The sequence below is a fragment of the Clytia hemisphaerica genome, unplaced genomic scaffold, assembly GCF_902728285.1.
Source record: "Clytia hemisphaerica strain Z4C2 unplaced genomic scaffold, Clytia hemisphaerica genome assembly, whole genome shotgun sequence".
NCBI classification, from domain to species: Eukaryota; Metazoa; Cnidaria; class Hydrozoa; order Leptothecata; family Clytiidae; genus Clytia; species Clytia hemisphaerica.
In genome coordinates this window covers 1-20,994 of record NW_027103377.1, presented here as the reverse complement: position 1 = coordinate 20,994, position 20,994 = coordinate 1, and the positions used below count along the sequence as shown (strand labels likewise).

The 20,994-nt window shown below is 33.8% G+C and overlaps 1 protein-coding gene across 1 annotated transcript; it reads left to right on the top strand.

Annotated features, from left to right (window-relative positions):
- The first annotated feature begins 569 nt into the window (after positions 1-569).
- LOC136824394 (mitochondrial carnitine/acylcarnitine carrier protein-like) lies at positions 570-16,421 on the top strand. Its single transcript, XM_067080534.1, has 11 exons — positions 570-736; positions 1,059-1,148; positions 1,387-1,514; positions 1,978-2,068; positions 9,237-9,360; positions 10,578-10,650; positions 10,950-10,990; positions 12,180-12,248; positions 12,515-12,561; positions 13,324-13,398; positions 15,941-16,421. The coding sequence occupies exons 1-11, from the start codon at positions 620-622 to the stop codon at positions 16,001-16,003; spliced, it is 918 nt and encodes a 305-aa protein (XP_066936635.1). The 5' UTR covers positions 570-619; the 3' UTR covers positions 16,004-16,421.
- Positions 16,422-20,994: the final 4,573 nt, after the last annotated feature.

Sequence of the window (20,994 nt, the reverse complement as noted above, 5' to 3'; positions counted from 1 at the left end):
AAAGTTATTGTAAAATAAGTTTACATCTGATCTAATTAATCGTATCTAGTACCAGAGAGGTGTATTATTGAATTTCACAAAATAAACGTCTTTGGGTGGTCCTGGAGTTTTTGCTGACGTCAGCAATTACGTTATTTTTCTGCATTTTTCAAAAAGCCTTCCGCAATAACCTTTTTTTGGCTTCATTTTCAGATATGGGTTGTAATGTTTTTCTAAAAATGCCTTCCAACGGTATGTAACATGACATACTTTAGAGAAAAAAAAATCATTTTAGCCATGGAACCTGTTCTGGTCTGTAAAATACACAAACAGGGGCCAATTTTTTGGGTCTGAGATTATATCCATTTTTGACCCCTAAACTACAATTGTGCAAAGTCTCATGCTTGTACGCCTTTGTGCACAATGTTAATGACTTTTGGCACATTTAGACTGCACTATCTGTCTTATTTTTTTCAATTCCATCTCTAAAGAAGGGATTCAAAGAGGGTTGTCAACATTAGACCATCTCGCATTAAATTTAATGATAATGTAGGTACATATGTCCATTATTGTTTTGAGATGACACGTCAGTGTTGGTGTACCTCTTTGTTTAGAGCAATAAATCAAGCAGCTCATCAAAATGAGTGGAGAAAAAAAGCAAGTAGCTCAGCCACCATCAGCATTTAAGAATTTTGTAGCTGGAGGTGTGGGAGGAACATGCCTGGTTTTAACTGGTCAACCCCTTGACACTATTAAGGTGAGTGATACCATTTTTGTTATATCTTTTACAAAGGGAGAAGTTTCATCATGTTCACTTGAACTGTTACTTTTTTACTGAGATAAACACATAGTAAGAATAATTTGTATGTTAAAGAAGCAATAATTTCAGCATTTCAAAAACTATTTAATAAACAGCAATTATTACCTTCTTTTGCTTTACAAGTATAGTTCCACGCTTTCTGGACAAACTGTTGGTTATAATCACTATTACACAGTTCCTGAGTGTTTACAACTTTAGAATTCTTATTTAAACCCGTGCTATAACGTTTTTATTAGATGAAACTGATTGTATTTTCCAGGTTAGACTTCAAACACAGAATGTGAAACCAGGTGAAACACCTTTTTACACTGGGACATTGGATTGTGCTAAAAAGACCATTCAGAAAGAGGTAAACAAGTCACTCCACATAGATTGCAAAAAATCAAAGCCTGTTTTTTTTCAAGCTGGTAAAGCTGGGGAAAACAATTACATGAGGCTTATAGAGGAAAAAAGAAATTATGATGATGAAAAACTGATTTGTGCCTAAAAAACAAAGACTTTTTGTCACGGAACATTATCTCTTGTCATAATCATTGCTTCCTCCAAGATATTTTTTTTAATTTTCAAAATTGTCATTTGATTTCAAGGGTTTCAGAGGTTTGTACAAAGGTATAATGACACCATTGGTTGGCGTGACACCCATCTACGCCTTATGTTTTTTGGGTTTTGGCGTTGGGAAGAAATTACAAACTAAAGATCCAAACGAGGAGTTAACGTAAGTGGAAGTCGATATCAATATTTATTTTTTATGATGTCTATTTTTATAGATATTCCAATATTGGGAATAAATTGGATCAAAATATAGATACTAAATAGTGTAACCCATTAAAGGTGTTTTTGAGTAACACAAAATCTTTTAATAATTTTAGTAAGATTTCTACTTATTCTCTCTAAATGTTTAAAAAAAAAGGTTCATTATTCCAGGCCACATTAGTTAAACACTTTAAATCAAACTGTTGGAACTTGATCGAAGTGTGTCTGAAGTTTTATAAAAGTGCAACTAAAAGAGTTACGTTAAGTTGGAAAAAGCTTCAAGTTTGATTTATATTTACCGAACTCAATTGAACTCAATTGAACTTTTATCGTTCGATTTAGTTCAACATAATACAATCAAAAATTCAGGTCTGATTAATGTGGCCTGGGTTATTGGTATATTAAGTTATTATTTATCTTTTCAGTCTTTTGCAGATTGGAAATGCTGGTCTTTTGGCTGGTGTTTTCACGACTGTTATTATGGCACCTGGTGAACGTATCAAATGTTTATTACAAGTAAGTGGGTTTTTATATTTGGTAGTCTTTTGGAAAGTAGTCATAACTGATATATGAAATACCATACTCAGAGCAGCTGAAAAAAGGAATTTTAGCGTCTGGTGGCTCCTTGAAACTGAATAAAACCTTGAACAGATTTAGGACAGTCCAAGGTCCAATTTGAGCTTTACTTAAATTACTTTTAAAACTTTTATCTAGTAATTCCAAACGTATGAGCATTCAAAGTTAGATAAAATCAAAAAAGACATTTTCATATTAGTTTCAACATATGTTCTTTTGGATTTTTCTCAATCATAGCCAAATTTTATACAAATAAGTTTTACAGTAATCAATAGTGCCTTTTTAAGGGAGTAAAGAGACTTTTAGATTGTTTTCATAATACACACTGAAACCTATGTCGATGGTTGATTGGTTGGAAAAGATTAGAAGGGATAGCGGGAGCTCTTCTAGCTAATGAAAATTATTTAAAACGATGTTTTAAGATATTTGTAAAATTAGGTATGGGATAACATTAGTAACATTTGAAAGAGGCTGTGAAAAGGTAGAGATTGTAACTAAAAGTTAACTTCTGGTTGTTCTGGTTGTTCACAAAATAGAACATTGAAGGTTTTAAAGAGTGTGGGTTAATAAAGGGCTATTACCCATTGTACTGTTTTTAAGAGTTAAAACTTTTCTTTGAGTTAATTCTAGCATAATTTATGTCAACGCACAGAAAGGTCCTAGAGTATGAAAATTAAATTCCTTAATTTGAATTAAAATGTCCTTTTAATGATTGTACGTGTTTTTCAGAGCGTTGTGAATGTTTTGTGTTTATTTACCTGTTAACTTGGATAATGAATTAAATGAAGAAAAATGGTCATTATTGCAGTCATATAACTAATGTGTCCTCTTGCATCCAAGTCTTAGTCCATCTCTTTGTTTCAATCGTAGTTTAACAAGCAATATCGTTTATTTTTTAGACCTGCCTCGGAGGTTATTTAATTTAACCTTTGTTCGTCCGTTCATTCGTCATTCGTCTGTTACCAGCTTTACTCGGGATCGGCCCATTAATTTTTTGTATAGAGATGCAAAATGACAATACCCAAAAAGTGACAGAGCCTGATTTTTGAAAATTTTTTTGATTTTTTGGGCAAATTTGGGCCAGAAACTGCCTAAAAATGGGTTTTTTTTGGACTTTTTTCAGATTTTTTGCATAAAGAGATAATGGGCAAGGTTATCTAAAAAGTGGCTTAAGCCGTTTTGCCCGGAAAGTTTTCTTTGGTCTTAAAAATTGTATTTTCTTATTTGGGGAAATTCCCTTTTGTCATTCTTAGGGAAAATGAGCATTTCTCGCGATTACCTTTGTATTTTTTTTTAATTTTTTGCAAAATGATGTAAAATGATATTGTTTGAAATCTGAGGGAGCCCGATATTTGAAAAAATAATTTCAATGGGGCAAATTTGAGCCAAAAAGTGCCTAAAAAGTGTTTTTTTGGACTTTGAAATTACTTCATTTCGTTTTTTTCTCATTTTTTGCATAAAGTAAAGGGCAAGGTTCTCTAAACAGTGGCTGAAGCTGTTTTTTTCTGAAAAATTTCTTTTGGCCGTAAAAATCGAATTCTCATTTTGGGAAAGTTCCATTGTGTCATTTTTAGGGAAAATGATCATTTCTATCGATTGACTTTTTTGTGTAAAATTCCTTCTTTAGTTTTTCCTGATACACAGTGATGCGAGATTGTAATCCTTAAAGGGACACAAAAGTAGTAAAATGTAAACATTGCGCAAACCACGTGTCATTAAAGAGAACAATTAAAATCACGTGTCCAAAACAAACTTGTAAAACAATTGAAACAATCAAAGTCAGACATATTTGTTTTTATTTTTCATTTTGACATGTGACATTTGTTTTGATTTTGTTTCCCGCTGCATACGGTTTGTTTACAAATTTCGTCAGTACTTTTATGTTCCTTTAAGATGTAAGACTTCAAGATTAAAACAAAAAAAGTTTAAGCCAAATTTGGGCCGAATTTTGGACTTGTGGATATTGCTTCATTAGATTTTATCTTTTAAGAACATGAAACAAAGGATTTTTGTTTGTGCCCAAAACTTAGCAAGGCTCCTTACCTCTAAAACATCGAAAAGCCAGTGTGAAACAAGCTTCGTCGTGTTTTTCAAGCTTACATACCTCTATGAACATAGCATAGAGATACGTAAGCTTGAAAAACATGACGTTATCTTTTCTCTTTCGTTTGAACATTTTCATCTTCATTCAACATGTTTCCGACTACTTTGACGGAAATTTTTTGGCGAATTTAGCCAAAATCTGCCAAATTAAGTTCCAGCCAAAATTTATTTTTTCCTCCATCCGCCAAAAATTAAATTTCCACCAAATTTATTTTATTTAACGCATTCCCCAAATTGGTGCTATTTCAGGTCTTAAAACAGGTTTTTTTGCTTATATAATAACGATTTTGGCCAAAAATATCCTGCAACCGCCAAATCAAATTCCCTTCAAATTTGATTTTTCCAGCCATCTGCCAAATTAAATTCCCGCAAAAATGTCTTCCTTTTAAGGTATCTATCTCAGATAGGTCCATTCAGCATGTTGCTTGGTTCATTTGTAAAAACGCTAGTACTGGAAAAAGGAAAGAGCTCTACAGACTCTACAATACGTTCTTTGAGCCATTTTAACATTCTGGTTTGTAAAATACCAATCAAACAGGTGACCGACCTGAAATTTTACAAAATATTTTCATTTATCAATATCTATCTCAAAATTTGATAGATCCTGAAAAACTAGGGAAGAAGCTTCTATTATGCTCCGCATACAAAATTTGGAAGATGCTTGAAAGAAAACGTATCAGACTTTTCATAAACAAATAAAAATGAGCACAATGATGTGTAATTTTAAATATTTTATTCAATATTATAATAATATGATACGGAATACAAGAAAAAAAACTGGTATTAGAAAAACATGAAAAAACTGAAAAAAACTCCTCGAATATTCCCTTAAAAAGGTGGAAAATACTGCAAATAAAAGTCCAAAAATAAACAAAAAGATAAAAAAAATTGTAAAAATTATAATAAAAATGGTGCGTTCACTCGATGCGTGACTCAATGGCAAGTTCTGGATTTTCAGTTCAGGCTTGGCGAGCTCTGGCTTTAGCTCGGTTGCGGAATAATCGACGTTTTGCTGTCTTCGTAAGTTTCTTGGGAATTATTTGGTCCGTAACGTTATTCGAAAGTGATTTCTCGTACAGATCTGAGCTGTCTTCATTACTGTTCTGCTTCAAGTGGCAATCACTAGGTACTATGTGTGTTTTCTCTTCTGTGAAAGAATTCTCATAAGTACAGTCAACGTTGTTGCCGTACATTGGTGCGAAGACATCGCCTTTGTTTGAAGTTTTAGAAGCACCATGAGATACGCTGTTGTTGTGATTACCATACAAAAATGCACAGGCGCCGACTTCGTTTGAAGTTTGAACTAAACGATTCCATACGCTCTGGTTGTTATTGCCATACATAAAATCGAAAGCATCGACTTTGATTTGAGGAGCACCTTGCCGTACGTACGTTTCTGGTTTACGGATAGCATCCATGGCCCGCTGGGTGCTGACCCGCAACTCAGCTTCACGCGCGTAATAAGCATGACGGACTTTATCTTCGAGTGTCATTCGATCTTTTTGTTGTTGGTTTCTTGAGGCGCTTCGTTGCCAACCAATGGGTTTCACAGATTCGTTTTTTCGACTACCAATTGCGTCCATTTTGAATGATTCAGAGATCTTAGTTTTACTTTAATTGACTTTTGAAACCTTTTATTGAATAATTAAATAACTTCTTTGTCATTCACTGCTTTATCAAACAATGCATTAATGAAAACTACTTTCGAAATTTTCTTTATCCCAATTTTCAATCATACTTGATATTTGACGTCAATTTGAATTTGAAACTTGAATGTTTTGCTAAATCATAGATTGACACCTTCTGACAAAATCTTTTCATTTCAGTTGACTGCATTGCCATCTATCTGATGACGACATCAAAATCTGTCTGCCACTTCCAAAAATAAAACGCTCCCATATAGTTTTGCTCAAATTTTGTGTAGACGCTCCCGTTGACATATGAATAAGGGCGTAGGGCCACCATCCAAGTATATGTGTATTTTACAGGAAGTCTTATATACTTTCTTCAATTCGAATCGCTCTGTAATTCGAACAAATAAGATTCCCACGCTGAGTTCGAATAAGTGAGAGTAAACTTTATATGATTATATTAATTATGGAAGAAACTTATAGAGCCGTTTTTAACCATGCTTTTCTAATTTGCTATTATAATGGGAAGTTGAAATTTTGCGATTTATGGTCAAATTCTAACTTAAAGTATCATAAATGCAGCAAATAGAATTAGTGTACGTCGACCGACGTCAATCTTGGAGTTAATCTAATTGACGTCAAATATATTTTTGTGATTAGCGAGTTATTTAGTTAAAAGTAGAAAAATAATTTGAAGAAAGAATTTCGCTTTTTAAACTTCGACAAAGCAGTGAGTGAAAAAGCCAGTCCTTCAATTTTTTAATTGAAGTCAGAGAAATTTATCAAAGTAAAAATAAGTTTCCTATCTCAGCTTCATTCGAAATGGACGCAATTGATAGTCGAAAAAACGAATCTGTGAAACCCATTGGTTGGCAACGAAGCGCCTCAAGAAACCAACAACAAAAAGATCGAATGACACTCGAAGATAAAGTCCGTCATGCTTATTACGCGCGTGAAGCTGAGTTGCGGGTCAGCACCCAGCGGGCCATGGATGCTATCCGTAAACCAGAAACGTACGTACGGCAAGGTGCTCCTCAAATCAAAGTCGATGCTTTCGATTTTATGTATGGCAATAACAACCAGAGCGTATGGAATCGTTTAGTTCAAACTTCAAACGAAGTTGACGCCTGTGCTTTTGTGTATGGTAATCACAATGAGTGCTTACGACATTATGCTTCTAAAACTTCAAACAAAGGCGATGTCTTCGCACCAATGCACGGCAACAACGTTGACTGTACTTATGAGAATTCTTTCACAGAAGAGAAAACACGCAAAGTACCTAGTGATTATCACTTGAAGCAGAACAGTAATGAAGATAGCTCAGATCTGTACGAGAAATCACTTTCGAATAACCTTTGGGAACAAATAATTCCCAAGAAACTTACGAAGACAGCAAAACGTCGATTATATCGCAATCGAGCCAAAGCCAGAGCTCGCCAAGCCATTGAGTCACGCATCGAGTGAACGCACTTTTTACAATCAATTTTTTCACTTTTTTTCGATTTTTTTTTCATTTTTGGATTTTTATTTATAGTCTTTTTCCATCAGTTTCAGGGTATTTTTGATTTTTTTTTCTCAGTTTTTTCTTGTTTTTCTAATACCGGTTTTTTTTCTTGTATTCCGTATCATATTGAATAAAATCATTCAAAAATTAATGATTGCTTTTTTATTATTTCTGAAAACGTTTCTGCTACATCGGCTGTTTGACGAAATAGAAAGATGGTATTTGTATTATGGCTAATTACTGTGTCGTAACAATCTGATCTCTTAAATGAATTCTCGGCCCCTCTTGGTCACGTTACTGAAAAAGTTATCATGATACTAGGCGGACTTTTTAATTTCCATCCTGGGATAAAATAAACACTCCTACGCACTTCTAAATTAAAAGTTGTCCATCCGTCCGTTTGTTCGTTATGAACTTTTCTCCAGTTTGGCTCGTTCCATTTTTCTGATATTTTGCACATAGAATCAAAATGGTAAACCCTCAATTGTGACGGAGCTCTTTTCAAAGAAATTATTTTTTTTTGCTCAATTTGGGCCAAAATATGCCGAAAAGTGAGGATTTTTGAGATTTCCTCGAGTTTGAAATCATTAAATGTTTCTGCTTTTTCGCATAAAAACAGAGCACCATCATAGGGAAGAGATGGTCGAAGCAGATTTCGTAAAAAAGAATTTCAGCTCAGAAAATGAATTTCTAGCTATAAGAATCACTGTTGTATAAGCATAGATTTTCTTCCCTAAATCACTCATGTTTTTTGCTATTGAAACTGTACCTTTACAGAAGATTGGCATTTAGGCTTGAAATTTTGAGTTGCTAAAATGTTTTTTATAAGAACTGGGCCAAATTCTTAATTTATTAAAAGCACTTCGGAAAAAACAAACTCGGGGTAAAGGGTCTTTACGAGGAGCCAAATTTTCTTCTCCAACTAAATTTTTACCTGACTTTAATAAGCTTCCTGAAGAATAAAAAAGGTTTGAGTAATTAAGATTTCAGGTATGACTGTTATACGGAGATCGGATTAAATCTCTCAGAAAACTTTTGTATTCAATTTTTCTCGACCATAGTTCTGAAACTTTGCTTAAATTCAAAGTTGATGGGCCGAATACAGGCATAAACTGGTTAATAGTTCAAAATGCTAACTTTTATGGAAAATTGACTTCCCAGCATAGTATCTGCGGGGAGTACTTTTTTCTTGGAGGTGGTGACAATTTCCTAGGAAAAATGTGGGTACTTTTTTCCGGGAAATAAGTACTGGGGAATACTTTCTTCGAGGAGTACTTTTTTTTCATGTGACACCGGATCTATCATTACAAGTTTCTTAATGAAAACATCCAAATTCTTAGAAGCTTTTGGATCTATTTCTAACTTTTTGAGTTTTTAAGCATGAAAATGTTCTTGAGATGTTCTTAGTTTCATCATTCTGCGATTTTTTTTTGCAATTTCTTAAGATTTTTGCGTTTTAGAGTCTGCACAGCCTTAAAATATTCTTAACTTGTTCTTAATATTTTGTTAATCGAATAGCCTTATGTTCTTATACATATTTTCTACCCCCCCCCTACATGGGGTCTTGGATTTTGATTAAAATCAGACAAAGGGGGTTTTTGAAAGTTGGAATTTCTTAATATAAGGAAGGTTGTCAGTTAAGGGGGCATTACGTACACAGGAATACCTATTTTTTGCTCTTATATTATCATTACAGTTCTACTAAAATTTCTCTAGAATTTCTTATGCGGGGGGGGGGGGGGGGGGGGGTTTAATTTTCGAATAAACTTCTTAAGGGGGGTCTTTACTTAGTTATTGACCCCTCTAGAAACCAATATAGTTTGTTCTCATAAAAAGAATATTTCCAATAACCCTCTTTTTCTCTACACAGCTTCAAACAGGAGATCCAAAGAATGCCAAATACAAGGGAGCATTGGATTGTGCCAAACAATTATACAAAGAAGAAGGACTTTTCCGTGGTGTCTACAGAGGAACTGCTGCTACTTTACTCAGAGGTATGTTTCATAGTATAAGAGGTTTCATAGGGGGCGATAGAACCTTCTCCAAGTAAAATAGAGTGTGTTTTTAGGGGGGGGTCAACAGAATTAGAGGTTGGTTATGTTATGGTCAAAATATGTAGCAAATTCCATAATAATTAGTTTCCCTTTTACTCTTAGGTTCCAAATAAACGGGCCCCTTGCTTGTTAATTTTTCTAAACTTTTCCAACCCCCGGGCCTTATTAGGACCCCCCCCCGCTTATTAATTTTTAAGAATATTTTCAGCTGTCAAAGAGAAGGCCCCTTATTTTGCTCTAAATAGCCTGATTTTAGCCTATATTTACCTTATTTTTGGGTTTTCAGAAGTACAATCTCCTATTCCCACGGGAATTAACCCCCCTGTTTATTAAAATCTCGAAAATTTCCAACCCCCCCCGCCGTTTATTTGGAACCTAAGTGTATTATGGAAAATTAAAATTTTTTTACCTTCAACATTTCATTTGTTAAATATTACTGGGGCTGGTACTAAACATTTTTGTAAGGGGTGCTTATATTAGGGGGATGAAATATAAATCAGGGTGCTGATTGTGTCAATCAAAGATATCTATAGTGAGAATTCAAGTAAAGGCTCGAACTTTTTATATATACTTGGTTTTTTAGGGAATGAATACCTTTTTCAATGTTTGAAAATTTTCTATGTGCAAATTTATCTAATCTCGATGAATTTGCTGTAGAGTATTCCGTTTTTTTTATTGTAAAAGCTGGACTCGAATTTTCTGAGATTTTTCAAACGTGTCAGGTCAAATAAGAGGTCCCATCTCTCTGCATAATATATTTGAAAACGGAACTTTTCTATAGTTTTTATTTCCTTTACCCTCGAATGATTTCTAACATCTCTAGGATGTTTAAAGTTTGTTTTCACAGGACTTGAAATTAAGAAATTAAAGAAATTAAATAATTGAAATTAGAAATTAACTGGGTCATTTAAATCAGTGATTCGTTTAAAAACATTGCCATTTCTCTTGTATTTACGTTTCGTAACTCTCGGGGGGGGGGTGAAACATGGTACTGGTCTATTTATCCGAATCTCATCTCAGGAAGTTCAAGTGACCAAATAAGTGATACAACTTAGCCGCGTACTACTTGTCCGTACTAATTATCGAGATTCTGCTGTGGCCTTTCCAATGGAAATAATCTCTCATCCATTCATTTGCATCTCTTTACTTTATGCTAGATGTCCCTGCCAGTGCAGCTTACTTCGCTGGATATGAAATGTTGTTGAGAAGCCTCACACCTGAAGGAAAATCGTAAGATTTCTCCATTTGTCCGTTATATTTTGATTTTGTAGATCACATTCACATTTATTATGTTACCATGTTCTATTTCGAAACTTAAATGGAGCCATTATTCCTTGCACATTTGGGAATTGTGTCAACTATAACCAATCAAAAGGTTTCACTTTGTTTCAGAACGTGTGATGAGCCTTATGTATTTCGCATAGTGGTTTGAACATCTTTTTCTTAGTGTGATTAACTACTGAGAGAGGTTGACCTGTTAATAAATTGCTCCCTGATTAATTCTGTATAATTTATCATTTTTTTCATAGACGTGCTGATATGAGCCCATTGAGGATCCTAGTGGCAGGCGGTACAGTTTTTTCTTCCATGAAATTTCCCTCAATATCACATGGACCCTAATCATTCTCTCTGACGACGGTCTCTTCCCCCTTTTTTCTTTCAATGAAAAATTTATCCATCGTTTTTTGATATTCTTCGTCCGGTATATCGTCGAGTTTTTCTTCTGTGATACATTCATTATTCATGACAGGTCTTCCGAATTCCAACTATTTATAAATCGCCCCTTTGCTTTCTGTTTGTACGTTTAGTCGTTTATTTTGTTTCTCAAGGGAAAAAATGTCCTCGTTAAAAGCGAAAGGCTATTTAAGGGTGATTTTATACCACTGTCTGTTATCTTCCATCTCGTCTTAATTTCTCTCTTTTGGTTTCTAGCACTTCCCTCTATTCTTCGTCGTTTTTTTAACTTATAGTAATGAGAAATCCATCCTTTGTGTCAAATAAAATTCCGGAATTCCAATAATGTGCCTCGACACTTATAGGAGGCAAAGACAGAGATAATCTTTTTGTGGCTGTTGTTACTTATGGTTATCTAAGAAATAGCTTGGTGTTGTAAAACACAACACAGATTTTTTGACTATAAACTTAAATCTATAAACCAATTTGAAAGACATGAAATTCGTTTTTCAGTTTAAAAGAATTACAGTAAAGAAAGCTTAAAAACCCAAAAACCTCAAAACATTGGTTTTCAGTGTACTTTTTTATATAAAACCTTTTCCTGTGTGTTTTTATTAGGCCACTAAACTGTTATAATTTAATCTTTCAATTTGTGGAAGTAGAGGTCTATGAAAACGTCAATTGGGGTTTGAAAGCTTATGTTTGGTTTTCATGAAACATCCGTTACTCCATATCCTTTCATACATCCTCAAATTCTCTTCAACTCTAAGATATACCATGACCACACTCAATTGCATATTTTTTGCCACACTTAAACCTCTACTCTGTGCTGTTCCTATATTTTACCGAAGTCGAATTTTTGAAGGACACTTTTTGCCTGAATAAGTATTTAATTAAAACAATCCATTAAGGTATGGATGAGATTATCCTGAAAGAACTCATTTAGTGACAAATTAATGTTAAAGCCACCTAACCCAAACCCCCAGACCCCACCCCAATGAACTCCCATACCAACCCCCGCCAACCCCCGCCATTCCAAAGCTTGATTGTTAACTCAAGATATTGTAACATCTATTTTTTTGTAGGTTCGGCTGGTATCTTGAATTGGATCGTTGCTATTGGTCCCGATACATTAAAATCTCGATTCCAAACAGGTTTGACTTGTTTTGAGATCCAAAGCACTTTAAAATCAACGTGTTTATACATTTTGCCAACTTAAATGATAGATTTTTCTTTTTCAAGAAAAGTGGAAATGGAAATGAATTGGAAATATTGGAACCTAATATTATTCCTTTCTCTAAAGCCTGATATTTGTCGATACTACACTCTTCGTTGAGGGTGATTTCAAAAGAACTGACTGGTAGCCTACGGTGGAACAAAAGCCATCAAATTTTGATTGTTATTTTAATTTACTTCACAGCTCCTGCTGGTACGTACACTGGAGTTCGAGATGTCTTCACCCAAATGGTAAGTCTAAAATTTCTGCCCTTTATGTCGTTGGAAAGTAATGTTATGGGCTAGTAGTTTTGTTGTAGCTTACATTTTGCCCAGAATTTTTTGCTCTTTCCAAAGATAGCAATCAGTTTTGCTGAATAGCACTTTGAAAATCGTTGATATATTACTAATTATTTTACTCGGGGCTAGGAGCTGTAACGTCAATCTTTTAGCAATAAAAACTTTTGGCAAGCCTAATTCGCGAGCTCCCTCTCAAACAAGTTTCGTTCCTAAAGAATATTGTTAGTTTCTTTCATATTTTTTCATTACCCCCAAACGATTGATGCTCTTTGTGATTACCAGATCTCCTTACAACAATAGTGACACGATAAAAACAGATATGTATTGTTGATAGAAAATGTCAACTAATGTATAACATTTGTTATTCAACTCTGACTCGTTGTCAACTCACCCACCCACACAAGCTATCTGCTAACTTAAAGTATTTAAGTCAAATAATACTGATTAATCCGCTATAGAGAGATTTTTGATTTTATTCTTACTTTATTGTATTTATACATTGTTTTTACTTTGAAATTTTATTATGTAACCAGCTTTGACTTTATTGACCTTTCCCGCCTTTTGGATTTCCCCTCATTAACCCAAGATCAAATTCAAACATCGCAATATCTATGTTAAACTATACCAGACGTCTGCTCTTTATTGTGTGTTAAAAATTCAGTTTTTAGTGAAGTACTCGCCACTTTTGTCTAATAATTTCTGTTTTCATTTTAGGTCCGTACCGAAGGAATTTCCGCATTGTTCAAAGGACTGACACCGGTTATGTTACGTGCCTTCCCTGCAAATGCGGTAAGTTATGATTTAACTAATCTCTATTTAAGTTTGCATCGATTTTTTATGTTTTAACTTTTGAAAGTAGATCTTGTTAACATTTCTTAAACACCTTCCAATTAATTGTCATGCTTACTTTAACGAGACGTAAAGATGTTTGTGATTAGTTGTTTTTTTTATGCCGCATTTTCGATCAAAATTCTTCAAGATTTTCCGCAATCTAAAAAAATGTGATGAAACTTGAAATCAAACCAAATAAGAGTTTATTATTCTGACGACGAATATAAATTAGCTCTGGCGATTGCCCAAATATTCGGATTAACCATTAAGTAAATTTAAGATAGCGTACCCAGGTTGAGAAAATTAAAGTTGTGAATGTTTATGACATAAACAACAATTAACTTCGTATTGTAGATCCATTACCTCTATTGTACATATCGCTATTGTGGCAACTTTCAGTTTCAGTTGAATTAAGCTGTCCTTCTATGACTGAAACTCGAACAGAGAAACGTTGTGCTTTGTTAGTTTATCCCTTTTTAAAAAACTGTCTCCTTCGCCCTATTCGTTTTTTCAAATCATAATGAATATTTAAACCTCTTTGTAAACCTTTATCCGCATACCGTTAAACTCTCTTGCTGTGAGTTTTGTTTTGTCAATTGTGATACCGTCCAAGAAATTTAATTCATATGCATTCGAAAGTGGTGTGTCACTTAAGAACATGAAAAAACTCAGTTTACATGTTTTTTTATACGAGAGCCAACGGATTTTGACTGTTCTTATTTTTTGGTGATTTTTAGTTTTGAATGTTCTTAAAGTATTATTTTCTCTTATTGATTTGAAAGGGACTTAAAAATCAGCGCTGTGATTGATTCTTTATTAGTTTGCCAAAATTGAGCCTCATATTTTTATCAAAATGTTCTTATAAAAAAGTGTGTGTCATGAAAGCATTTTGTGAAACAACTTTGCTAGTTTTCTGACCTTATTTCATACAGAGATAGAATATGATTAATGACCTCAACAGGAGGAACCATTTTGTTTCTTTTTTTGAGAGAGATTTGTATTTTCTTCTTCTTCTTCTTTTGACAAAAGATTAACTTTTCAAATTATTTTTGTTACGTATAATATTTTGAGTTAAGATATAATATTGAAGAACCGTTATAAAAACTGTTAAAAATGACAGATGCGCTTGAAGAATGATGAAGGAAGATGATCCTATGACGAGAAAAAATGTTTAAGGCTCTCTCTCTCACTCACTCTCTCACTCACTCTCTTTCCTTTCTCTCGTTGCTTTATTATGATTCTTTTTCCTACTTTGACATCTCATCATCATGTAATTAAACTCATCTTTTTCTTCTCCTTCGAAGTTTCCTTTTTTCTTCATTTTTGAAATGACTCCCCTTTTTTGTACCCAATTTCCCTTATTTAGTTATCACAAGTTATTAATGAAAAAGTATCCCTTCCTTCTATCTTATAAGAATTAGGCTGTCTTTATAAAGATTCTTGATCTTGGATGGCGTGATATCTAAGTTGGTCATCAAAACTTTTACCAGATGGTCAACTGGCTCTTCCCCTAGAGGCCCAAATTAAGAATCGATTCTATGATTAAACTCATCATGAAATATCTTAGAGAAATCTCTTTAGTGGTTCACTTGCTCCTGAGTGAAAGAATGAGTGTAACCTTGTGAAAAATAATCTTATAATCCTTTCGATATAATAAATCTGTAGATACAGTTGAACACTCCCGTTTAATTTTCTCATCATTAGAATGATCAGTTTAGCATCTGATATTTCGCTTTTAGCCCAATTTATCTGAACTTATCATATTAACTTTGATAGTTTTTCATTCTAAAGCTTTCCCAACATGATATCTCCCTGACCTTATCGAGAACAGATTATAGAAATCAAAATGATCCTCATGAGTCTGCTCATGATAAAATCAAAATACCATTTGCTTACAAACGTACCCTCAAAACAATTGAAAACATTGATTACTAAGGAAATAAATCCTTGATAATCTGATTTTGTTTACTTTTTCTTCTGAGAGAGACAATAAGTACGGCCTTATGTACTTCACGGTTTGATTGTTTTACTTTACACTTACTAAATAAGTGTCCTTTTTATTTGTTACATGTTAAGTACTAAATACCCCCATGATAAAAAGTATTTTCAAAGGGATAATCTGGTGTGTTGGGATTTTTTACCCTGAGCAAAAAGATTTTGTTCCCTTTATATTCTAATGTTAAGACATGACGATTTGGAAGCTTTAAAAATTAGTTCTTATAACGTTTTTAGGTTTGGATTACTGTATGCTGCTAAAACTAATAAATTAAAATTAACTACAATGTGTGGTCTATCAATTTTACCTGGAAAACAGCTTTAATAATTTAAAAAAGAGTAATTCTTGAAAGGAGATTTGCACTATGAACAATACCTAGTCGAATTAAAAAATTTTCATGAAGGACATCGAGGGAGGGGTTAAAAAAGCGGCTCTATTCTTAAAAACCTTCGATTCCCTCTCTCGATCTTTTTTCTGTCTTTGACCTTCTTTTTTTATTTCTAGGCATGTTTCCTTGGTTACGAGCTTGCCATGAAAGCGTTGAACAAACTTTTGCCAAACTGGTAGAAGAATAACCACACCAATAATGTGTTAACTAAATGACCAGAAGTAAACTTTGAAATGGTATAGAACTTATCGTATATTGTAACATAATAACAAAACACACGTGGATGGTTGGTTTCAAGATGAGTAGTTTGAAAGGACTCTGTTTAAAACTAATTGCATTCGATGCAACGCAGTAACGATAATGAATAAAATTATGGTCATGATATTACACACCTTTCTATGCATTGCTCTTCATTACAATAACTTTCATAAACTTTATTAAGAGTTCTTTGCTCTTGTAAAAGTGATAATCAAATAATTAATCTAGAAATATTATTATAATCTGCTAGCATTGTTTTTTGAATGTAGGAAATTTTAGGGATTTTATTAGGTAATTTATTCTTCATATTTTTCAAAATATTTTCACTTTCATTTTCTATATATATTTTAAAAATAATTTCTATGTCGTGACATAATGTTAGCCTTTCGTCCCCCCTTTCGTTCACTGCAAAAAATCGAAGATTGGACAATCACCGCCCTCAAACCAACTTAAGCCTCTCGTTTTAAGTATTAGATAATCGGAAAAATCCAATTAGACTGTGTTTGTATATATGATTGATTAAGGATATAAGTCCTTAAAGGCCCTTATATAGTCTGTATATGTGTCTATTGTTCTCATCTTTGCGTGAGATTTTTTTGGCATACTGATACAAACTCTCATCTATTCTTGAAAGTCCTTCATGTAGTTACGAAAGCAGCAAGCGAGGCGACCTTTTTTTCCGATGTGTTCTGAGAGTATGTTTCAGCTAGAAATTTTGATCTGTTCTGATCAGAGCTTCAAAATTTATCAGCTAGAAATAACGGTGTGTTCTGACGAGACAGGGGTGTAATCAAGGTAACATCCAACGTGTTTTTGTTGACTAGGTAACCCAAGAACACATCTTTTAAGGAGACAGGGGTATAATCAGAAAAAATTGATGTAATCTTGTTGCCTAGTAACCCTAGAAATGTTCAGAACACATCCTTCAAAGAAAAAAAACAAATATTAATATCTTACAAGTATATCTTCACAAAAACGATTTTCCTAGACATCCAACCATAAAGTAGTATAAACTTTAGGGAGACAAATAGTGCGATAAAGATTTCCTAGAAATCAGAACACACCATTTGTATAAAAAAGTAGAAAGTCACAGCATGTGGTCTCCTAGGAAATAAGAACAGATATTTGTTAAAAACCTCTCCGCCGGCTGCTTCTGTAGGTATACTTGACTGGACAAAGAAAATTGTTTCGATTGTTTTTGAGAATATGTTATTTTAAGAATAATGATGCAACACCCTAATGTCAAATAATTCCATTTATTCTGTTAGTCATCTTAGAGGTGGAGGGCACTAACAAGCAATTCCTCAAATATCAAAAGTCATGCGTAGTGCATAAAGTGTAGAAAATACAGTTGAAATTTATGAATTTTTTGGATTTTTTTTTTCTTCCAGAACTTTGTCACCATTTTAATATACATATGGATCATTTCAATTTTTCTTTATCCTATGAAAGACAAAAAAAAAAGAAAATCATCAATGAACAATTTTATCATGGATATTTTTTTATTTTTAGAATTTTTTCCTAATTCCTGTTCTCGCAGTTTCAACATTGAATAATTATTCTCCATTTCTCGATAAAAAAGGCGTCTACAACTCATCCTTATTTCCCCAAAACTAGCGTTGTCGTTTTTTTCTCCTTCTCCTGAGCGGAAATCAATGAAGAATTTTTAGTGATGTTTCTCCTCATCATTTTTCCACAGTTCTTGAAAGGGATGTTCACGACTTTGCTAATCTTTTTGTGGGTTACAACAAACCTTTCCCGCAAAACATATTCACTTCTCAAAATGTTTATGATGAAATATCACATAAATACTTTTATTCATCAAGAGAGAAGGAAAGATATTATGAAAAAAAATGAAATCAACAGATATGTTTTAAAATATATACGGAATATTATAAATCAATGTTCTTTCCCTTTATTCTCCCATCATATATTTTTATATATTGTTTGTGATCAAAAATAAGCGCTTTTTTCTTTTACATCCTAACGCCGAAAGTGTAGTTCTATGATTCCATGTTTATGACAACTTTGAAAAAAAAGTGTAAAACCTCTGTTCCCTCGTAATCGCGGTGTTTTGCAAATTTCTTTTCCAATGTTATTAAACAACAAATGTCATATTTATTGATCATGTATTGTTTATGAGTAGTGTTTTAATCTACAATTAAATGGCTCTAATCCCTGTTCATCTCGTACAGACAATATTCATATCAGATTCACAAAAGGAAAAGCGATTTCTCCCTGCCCGGCTCAGCTTGTTAAGTTCCGTACTTTGGACCCAATTTCGTTCCCAGTTTTCTCATCGAAATGTCAAATCGGCTCAAACAATACGGATTGGTCAATTCACCTATCAGAAATTCTCGCCCCAGTCTTTCAACTGCGCCCAGCTAAAATGGTAGAATGGTTGTGATTAGAATTTTGTTATCCAAGATGATCTCTTTGAGTTTGTTTTTGTTACACCTTGCTAACCGGACGAGGCATATTTTATTCCTCGGTTTTTGATTTTAAATGTAGGCGTAAGATTTGCAACAGGATTGAATTATACAGTGAGAATAGTAAGCAAATGTTTAACTTCTTTGTGTTTTACCAATGCCATCTGTTCATTGAACACACTTGTTTTGAATCTGAAAAAGTTTGGTTTTGAAAATTGGGTGATAATTACTTGATACTCGTCATTCTAAATAAGGTTTTATTTTGACACATCTATAATGTTTAAGAATATTGACAATGCTTCATGATAGAGTGCCTTAATGTCTTTTAGTTTCAATGATTTTAATTTTTTTTATATTGTGTGTTTTGCAGGTGAGGTAAATTTGTTATATATACAAAGATATTTGGAGCTATTTTGCAGCATACATACTGACACAAATGTGACCTTTGCGCCCTTGATTATATAAACTTTTGCTAGTGACCATAGTCACTCTTACCAAAGTCACTCTTACCAAAGGTGATCTATAGACCTTTTAATCTGACAGAGATTGTTGCATCAGTTAAACGAAGTCGAAAAAGACCTATCGTTCGTTTTGCATAAGATTCCCATCATTTATAAGCGCTGTGGTTATTATAGTGGTTATTGACCTTGGTTGCTGCACAGGCAACTGAGGTTCAATTCCCATTCGCAGCGGTTCAAATGGAAAGTGAATGAACCTTCGTCTGGTGGTTAACCCATACCATGTGAGGGGAATCGGGTAGTCAGTTCAGAAACATTTCCACAACAAGATTCCTTTGCCACTTTTCTAGTGGTAAAGACCAGGACTTCAGGTTTTTGGAAAAATAAGCTTTGGAAAGTTAGGCAGTTTCGTTATTCACATGAATAATCACAAAATGTTCTGTACATTTAGAAAGAAACCATTTCAAATGCTGCCTGTCATCCTGGGAAAAATAGCGGAAAGATTTTGGAATGGAAAAGTGACAAGAATCTTTTACAGTTAGTCACACTAGCGCTCGGTGGAAATGCGTACCGTGAAGTCGGGTACTTGCATCAGTGGAGGCTAACATGAATAGCCCTCAAAGAATGACCTGGCTGGTCATTAAAATACAAAGTTAAATCAAAACAAAAATGGTAGAGTAGAGCTGCGAGCAAAGCTGTGTAGTTCTTTTGTTTTGAAATTTTGCTGCTTTGATTGGTCAGTCATTTGATGGCTATGCAAGTTTCCCTCCACTGATGCAAGTTACCTGACTTCACGGTATCAAAGATTAATACTGCAAAAGTGCTATCCTATATCATTTACTTGACTTGCAACCAAAATAATGCGCTACAAAGCTTCTAAAGACATTCATGAAAAAATAAACTGACACTTTTTAATGAAATTAACATTTTCACAAATTTTGAGAAATCACTTAAATTTTGAGCCATAGATTTGAACCGAGCCAACCTTGAAAACTAATTTGAAAAAAAATTCTTAAGAAAAAGATCTACAACGGAAAAGACACCCACCTAGATATGCGCACTGCCAGATAAGCTATTTCCTGGAAATTTTGCCAAGCCTCAAACACTGGCCCATTTACATGTGTATAATTATTTTTTCTTGGGCGCAAATTCAAGGCCTAAACAAATCGAAGCACTGTCTTTGGAATTAAATGACAAAGTTTGGTTGGTTGGTTGATTCTGGCTGCTGCACGTTTAGTAATTGTTCATTTTGTTTCATTTTAAGTTTTAATTAATTGTCTTGGGAACTTGAACTTGATTCAGATAACTCATCATTGTTGTTGCAAAAACATCCTGTAGATGACTGATGTTGTTTTTTCTGAAAGCTTAAAATTTCCTAGTGTTACTAACTGTCTTAGTGCAGAAATGGGAATTTAAAACAAAACGATAGTACCGTGAGATTGGGTAACTTGCATCAGTGGAGGCTAACATGCATAGCCCTCAAATGATAGACCTGGCTGGTCATTAAAATACAACTACGCAGCTCCGCTCGCAGCTCTACTCTGCCATTTTTGTTTTGATTTAATTTTGTATTTTAATGACCAGCCAGGTCTTTCATTTGAGGGCTATGCATGTTAGCCTCCACTGATGCAAGTTACCCAATCTCACGGTATATAATTACAATAATAATAATACCATTTTGATCCCAAAGATAAGCGCTGAAAACATTCCAAAAACATCATGTGTGCAAATGCAAAAGTCTATTCAAAGGTGCAAAGGTCAGCTACAACAGGATAACACCTGAAAGTGCTTCAATTTCACACAGCTTAATTTTTCTTACATTACAAGTATCTGTGTGCCAAGCTAGAAAGTACTATAGACCTTCTGCATAATGTCATGTAATGTTGAATAATTAAAAGCTCCAGCATCAAAACAATAATAACAAAATATCTAACACACCCGTTTACTGATTATGATTTTATGTGTTAATGTTATGATGCTGGGGTTTTTTACTATTCAACATGACATTGTCGCCAGCAAAATATC

Excerpts from the sequence above, each read along its gene's own strand:
- LOC136824394 (XM_067080534.1), top strand. The coding sequence starts at position 620 with ATGAGTGGAGAAAAAAAGCAAGTAGCTCAGCCACCATCAGCATTTAAG. Across the intron at positions 9,361-10,577 it reads TGCTGCTACTTTACTCAGAG|ATGTCCCTGCCAGTGCAGCT; the intron begins GTATGTTTCATA and ends ACTTTATGCTAG. Across the intron at positions 12,562-13,323 it reads GAGATGTCTTCACCCAAATG|GTCCGTACCGAAGGAATTTC; the intron begins GTAAGTCTAAAA and ends TTTTCATTTTAG.